Source organism: Triticum urartu, chromosome 1, assembly GCF_003073215.2.
Source record: "Triticum urartu cultivar G1812 chromosome 1, Tu2.1, whole genome shotgun sequence".
NCBI lineage: Eukaryota > Viridiplantae > Streptophyta > Magnoliopsida > Poales > Poaceae > Triticum > Triticum urartu.
The window spans coordinates 108,097,896-108,105,036 of NC_053022.1; the positions used below are offsets into that span (position 1 = coordinate 108,097,896).

At 46.3% G+C, this 7,141-nt stretch overlaps 1 protein-coding gene across 1 annotated transcript; it reads right to left on the minus strand.

The window, feature by feature from the left end:
* Positions 1-2,154: 2,154 nt before the first annotated feature.
* LOC125550748 (protein disulfide isomerase-like 2-1) lies at positions 2,155-6,106 on the minus strand. The gene is made up of 11 exons (XM_048713830.1): positions 5,881-6,106; positions 4,658-4,742; positions 4,417-4,514; positions 4,276-4,331; positions 3,735-3,852; positions 3,602-3,629; positions 3,395-3,486; positions 3,027-3,183; positions 2,815-2,939; positions 2,596-2,695; positions 2,155-2,507 (listed from the first exon to the last, which is right to left on the minus strand). Exons 1-11 carry the CDS (start codon positions 6,054-6,056, stop codon positions 2,439-2,441), a joined length of 1,104 nt encoding a protein of 367 aa, XP_048569787.1. The 5' UTR covers positions 6,057-6,106; the 3' UTR covers positions 2,155-2,438.
* Between the last annotated feature and the right edge of the window lie 1,035 nt (positions 6,107-7,141).

The following is a 7,141-nucleotide window of genomic DNA, read 5'->3' on the forward strand; positions in this document are numbered from 1 at the left end:
TCCCCAAACTGCCAGCAACCGGGCTGGCTGCAGGGACAAAGACTGGGGTGACTGTCTCAGCTTTAGAGGAAGGAGATGGAGCAACAGCTATGTTGTCTTGCACTGCAGGAGAGGACGGGATGATCTCGATGACTTCTAGGGTCGTGGTATGGGGAGGTGTTGATGCTTGTGGAGCCAAAGCAGGGCACACGGCTGCCTGTCGTTGCTTGGACCCAAAGAAGGGAGCGATCCATCACAACCAAGAGCCCTCGCCAGGCACGGAGGTGAGCTGAATCACATCACAGGAGGTCGATCACAGCGAGGAAGGAGGCAAGCGGCCAGGAGTGTCTTCGCTGACCGGGCTAGCAGCACCTCCAGAGCGCCCAGAGCGTGCCGGGCAGTCAGCAGGGCAGCGACGGTACCAGAGGCTGGGATGACAGCACATTTCGGGAGGCGATGGACCAGCTTGCTGTCGATGGAGCGTGCGTCAGGGGCATCATGGCGGCGGCGACCATCGCGGCCACGGTCGTCTCGGCGGTCTTCTCTGCCGTCTCGGCGCCCCTCATCATCACGGTGCTTCGGGGAGCGAGACCTGCTCCGGAAAAAGTGCTCCCTCCAAGAGGAAGGCCGCTCGTCGCGTCCACGGCAGCCACGGCCGCGGTCGTCGTCCCGTTTGTCCCGGTTGTGGTTGCTATCCCTGTCCTGGTCGCGGTCGTGGTCGTTGTGGCGCCTCCTAGCCACCTCCGCTCTGTCCCGCATCCTGGACTCGCCGTCGATGACCCCGTAGCGGAAGGTGAACGGATGCGAGGAGCGAGGCCGTCGAGGGATGTCGCCGTTGGCGTCGAGGGTGAAATCCTCAACCAGGTTGAGGTGAACCAGGACACGCCCCTTGAGTCCATGCCGGCCAACAAAAGCGCTTGGGCCGTTGTTGTAGCCCGCCGGCTGGTTGCCGGCGACCGTCAGCCGGAGAACCTTGGGAATGGCGGAGGGGTTGGCTGACCATGCCCAGAGGTCGAGGAAGGAGGAGTCTTCTCTCTTGACAGTGGTGACGTCGAAGTGGTGTAGGAAAGTGTCGGGGCCCAGCACTTGCGTTGCCACCTCGTCGTACCGCGTGTTGAGCGGCAGATTCTCGATGCACACGTGAACATGGTAGTACGCCTCCACCAGATCAGTGTGTGCCTCCGGCCTCCATTTGGCGGTGTGGAAGTCCAGCCCACCGTGGCTGAAGCGGCCCGACGCGGGGACCAGGTCGCGGTGGTGCTGGTAGAAGAGGACGAAGAAATCCTCCGAGTAGTGAGGCACCACCTTGATGTAGCTGCGGTCGATGACGAAGTTGGTGGCGATTGCGTTCCTAACCTCCGCGGCGTTGATGTGTGGGTGGTTCCCTCCAATCCAAGCCAGCGCGCCCATGGTGGAGAGGGTGGCGGCGCTGTCCTCCGTGGCCGGGGTGGAGGTGATGACCACATGGCCCTCCTCAGGCCGCAGCGATGGGTCTCCAACAAGCGGCATCACGACAGGCGGCGAGGCTTGGGTCGTTGAAGCGGGCGACGCAGCTGATGAGGGCGAGGCGCCGCACGAGACCTAGGGCGAGGAGACAGGCGAGGCGCTGCAGTCACGGGTGCGGTGACCATGCTGCTTGCACACCCGACACCTAAATAGATTTCGGCAGTCGATCTTGCAGTGGCCGATGTCGAGGCGTCGATGGCAGGTGCGGAAGCGGTGGTGAACGAAACGTCTTCCTGGTGGAGGGGAATAAGAAGCAGAGGCCCTTCTGTACAGTTTATGTGATTTTGGACTATGAAATGCTTGTGATGTTCCCAAGATTTGATGTATTTCCATGGAACCAGCTAAAGATGTGTCCATCGATCATCACTAGAGTTGTCTGTGAAGTTGTTTTTATGATACAATTACATGAACATGAGTCATAAACCTTGAGGTGTCCAACTGATTAATGGAAAATTCGGCACGAAAAGCAGCGGGTCTGATGATGATACCATATGGTAGTATGACCCATATTGAATTTTTGCTAAGTACGTACTAAACAGTTTGCAGTCTGTTGAAATTGGAACATTCCAAGTGACAACTCTCTCCTCGGACTGAAACATATTACTGTGTTGTTGCGAACCCAATAGACAGCAAACTTTCACGTCCATCAAAGCAAAGCAAAATAAGCTATAAAACACAAATGGCAAATTTATTAATGTCATTACCAGTTGGTACTGTTTGTTCTTGAGTAAACCCTTTTACTGCTAAAGTAAATCCCTGTAACCATAAAGGTAAACGGCAGAGAAAACAGATATCAGATGTTGTTCAACATTGAACCAAAATAAGATAAATCTATCGCCGCTAAACTTTCACTGCCATCTCTCTGATCTCTATCTCTCTTTGTCTTTCTTCACTTCTCTCTTGTGGCAGGTGGTACTGTTGCACTACTGACTATGGCACGTGGGTCACCACCACTAAGAGGAGAAGGCTGAAAGAATGTTCTTCTTGATGGTGAATTCATCGGCTTTGGAAGGACTGATCGACTGTCATGTTATGAAACAGGAAATTAGGTCATAAATATGGAGATTAAGTAATAATAATGTGATAAGAATCAACTTTCTTGTTGCCCACCTTCTCCAACAAGCGATGAAGCCTCTCAGTTTCCTTCTTGGTATAGTCAGAGCCCTTCTGCAATATCTTCTTTGCAACATTCACATAGATCTTTCCGTGCCTGGTTTATAGAAGAAAAATGTAGAGGCCATCAATGGCATTGCTGCTACTAACATTAAAATAAAATCTGGGAACAATTTGATAACTTGCAAACACAGTGGAGGAGGTAGAAGTTAGTACTTGACAGCAGGACCACTGAGCTTCGCAGCCTCCTCTTCAATTTTAGAGAGGATTTCCTTCCGCTTGTCATCAGCAGCACTGTGGAATTCCTTGACAAGAGCATCCAAACTTGCCACAAGCCCAGCCTACAGAAATTGCAACGGATAGGCTTTATCAGATTATTACATTTTCACCCAGCTTACTTCCATAGTGTGCTCTCATGTGTGACCAACCTCTGAAGTAAGCTGACCCTTCGAATCACGGCTAGTTCCACTTTTCTCATTAATGAACTTAACAAAGTCATCCAACTCCCGACCGCTCTCATACTCTTCACCAGCTTTGTTACCCTTCGGGAAGAACTTCAATGTGGGAAAACCAGAAACTCCATACCTGAAAGTAATATACACGATTAAAATTCCTCTTTCATTATGTGGTTAAATATCATGCATAACCAAAACTGGTAGGCAAGTCAGATAATAAATGTGTTAGATTTAACAGGTCTTCCATTTGGGTTCATTCAGGAAAACTTCACAAAATTACATTTAAAAAAAGGGAGAGCAGTTTATAAAAGTCACTAGAACAGAGAATTCAGAGTGCATACTTCTCAGCCAAGCTTGTGTATTTGTCAGCATCAAGATTAGCAATCACGACACCCTCATCTTGCTTGAAAACAGAGGCCACCTTCTCATATATCTAAGAAATTACAGACTTGAGTTAGAAAGCTGAAAAATGAAGATGCATGACAGTTCTTGTATGAGAAAACTATGTTATTAAGGAAATTGCCAAGTTAGTGAGATCTACAACTAACCGGAGCAAGACTCTTGCAGTGACCACACCTGTCAAGCAAAAATGGCACTTGATGAAATTATGTCCATTAAAGCGGTGCAATGAAGTAGATTTTGGTGCATGTCAAGCTGATCATAATAATCATAATAACTTACCATGGGGCATAGAACTCAACAAGGACATCTTTGGTTTCATCAAGGACAACTGAGTCAAAGGTTTCCTCGGTCAGAACCACAACACTTGAAGGAACTGCTGCTATCTTCACATTGGTTGCTGAAAGACAGATGTAAGAGATTAAAGGACCACCATGAAGTTATAAGGCTAGTAACAATCAACAGGACTAGAACAAAAATGAGAGACACCAACATATACATATATAAATATAATGATGCTACACAAGTAACTCCAGCAGCCTTTCCAGTATTAACTGTTAAGTGTATAACTGAAGATGAATGATACCAATAGCACATGCACAAGTGACAAGGGGGTCAAAGGAAGTGCCACCACATTGCTTAAGTGCTAATAATTGTCTAATTTCTACTTCAGTGTGATGCTTATCTTCCAACTTAGTTTTCCTGTGGTTTGAACTTAAATGTTCTACATAATCCATTAAATGGTCATAGAGAACCCGACTGACTTGAAACCCACCAAGACAGCATGGCTGGAAAATGTACTACACCACAAGTTGGAGTTTACCTGCTTCAGAGTTAACATATTCTGTAAGGGCTTCAGCAGTGCGTTGACCCTCATACCTAAACAATGAGTTCAACATTAACTTTTCAGATTTTATTTCATAACAAGAAGTGAATTGATCAAAAACAAAGTGTGCATTCTCACTTCTTGGGCTCCAAGGAACCTTTGGGAAACCACTGGATTGTGGGGTAGCCAGAAACTCCATACTTGCTGCACACACTCTTGTGCTCATCGCAGTCAACCTGGATAGAGGGAAACTTAGTAAATATGCCATAACAAATACTATGCAATTTAGAGGCCAATAACAGTATATGTTATACAGCTGTTGGCAAAAAAAATGTTATAGCATTAATTTACAAAACACTTTCAAAAGCACGAGATTTACCTTGGCAATCAAGACTGATTTAGCCTTTTTAAAACTTGCAGCAAGCTTCTCATATTCTGGAGCAAGCTTCTTGCAGTGGCCACACCTATAAAACAGAAAACAATCATCAAATAATTAACCAAATAGTAGAAAAGTACAGTCATCTAAGGAAGAAATAGTTTTTACAAACAAGATAATAAATATGAGACTAACAGAAATAGTTGACATGATTTTAAATGCAATTGCCTCCGATCAATTAGGATTGGTTCGTATATTGATAATATTACCTACCACAACTATGAATAATTTACATGGATCACTTGGTATGTTTTGCAACATCAATTAATAGCTTGGTGAAAGCTTTTCCTCGTTACAATAGATTATTGTTTTCATACTTGCAATGAATTATTACTGTTGATTTTGATGTACCAAACAAGTCACCCATAAGCCTGAGCTGGTATTGAAAGGTGGGTTTTGAGCCCAACAGCTCCTGGTTTTGATAATTTATTCAGTTCGATGCACCAACTGATTCACCGACAAGCCTATGGTATAAGGTAGAAAATATAGTTCAACACTTACTGGAACAACCCAAGTAGTAAAACACTGAAGTACATCCTGACACACAAAGCCAATAAGCATTCTACCATTGAATATGATCCAGAAAAACCCACCAGATATCTAACAACATCAAAGATGACCCTTAAAGTGGACGCTTTACTCGCTATGACTATGCACATGTAAGCCAAAGATACATTAAATTCACCACAAAATAAGATTTGATCGGAACCTCCTACCGGTAGACCATTTCTACTCTCGTGCCCAGATTTTTTTCAAACAAATCTGAGATCCAAAGACTGGGATCAGAATTGCAGCAAAATTCTGACAGGCTAATACCAATTCCAATTCTGGTGCACGTCAAAAGGAGATCAAAACAGTTCCGTCTGCCAGCGTGAACAAGGCAGATCGTTTGTTTTAGCTAAAGATCCCGATATTTTCCCACCTCAACTGGAGTTCGGTCCAATAGCATCTAGACTGCTCTACACCGAGCTACAATTTCGCTACGATCCGTTCCCAGCGGCAACCCGGGCACGATCCCATCAGAGATCCGAGCTCGGCGACCAGTGGAGTAAGCAAAGCAACCACGGATCCAGATCCAAGCGGCGCGCACGCAGGTCAAACTACACAAGCACGTCGTGACACGAGGAGATAGGAAGAGCGGAGGAGGGATGTGGCGGGCCACGGACCAGGGAGCGTAGAACTCGACGAGCGCGCCACGATCCTGGCCGACCTCCTTCTCGAAGGTGGACTCCGTGAGGGCGAGCACCTCGTCGCCGTCGGCGGCGGCTGGGTAGAGCGCCGCGGCGGCGAGCAGGAGGAGGACGGGGAGGAGGGTTTTGCGGTAGATCTGAGGGGTCGCCATGATCTATTTTGCTGCGAGCTCGGGTGACCGGGGTGAGCAGGTTAATATACGGTTGGCACCTGTCCTTCTTGCACTAGTAGTTGGTGGGCCCACGGCGGGCCCGATTGGATAGAAGAACTCCCTCCGTTCGGAAATATTTGTCGGAGAAATGAATAAAAATTGATGTATCTAGAACTAAAATACATCTAAATACATCCATTTCTCCAACAAGTATTTCCGGACGGAGGGAGTATATAATTTCATATCATGTTTTATTGTGGAAAGTATTTAATTTTCAGATTTTATTCAAAATAATAATAATTTTCAGATTTCCCTCAAAGTTTTTAAAAATTTCAGACGTCCATAGAAAAAGTAATTTTCAGATAAATTTATTATCTTCTAGAGGGAAAATATATACATTTAATAGTCGGTATAAATAAATAAATGTTATAATTGATATGGGATTTATAAGCTTTCCCAACGAACGCTTTGGCTGCCGTTGGATGAGGCCCACGGATCTTGAGGCTTCCTAGTGTTCCAGGTCAGACAAATGTTGCATTCGCTCGTTGCCGTTCACGTGTGAATGCTCTCGTACGAGCGACTCTCCACAGTGACCTTATCTTTCTTCCCTACTTTATCATGTCCACTCAGTTCTTGATGTCCCTCGCTGACACTTCTCTCCACTCCCTGTCGCCGAGCTCGCGCACCTCTGTCCTCACCGCATTCATACGTTGATACGTCTCCAACGTATCTATAATTTTTAATTGTTCCATGTTATTATATTGTCTATTTTAGATGTTTAATGGGCTTTAATATGCTTTTTTATATATTTTTTTGGGACAAACCTATTAATCCGAGGCCCAGTACCAGTTTCTGTTTTTTTTGCCTATTTCAGTGTTTCGCAGAAAAGGAAAACCAAACGGAATCCAAACGGAATGAAACTTTCGCGATGATCTTTCTTGGACCGAAAGCAAACCAGAAGATTTGGAGTGGAAGTCTGGAACTCTGTGAGGCGGCCACGAGATAGGAGGGCCTACCCAGAGGGTAGGCGCGCCCCTCACCCTCGTGGGCCCCATGGAGCTCCACCGACGTACTTCTTTCGCCTA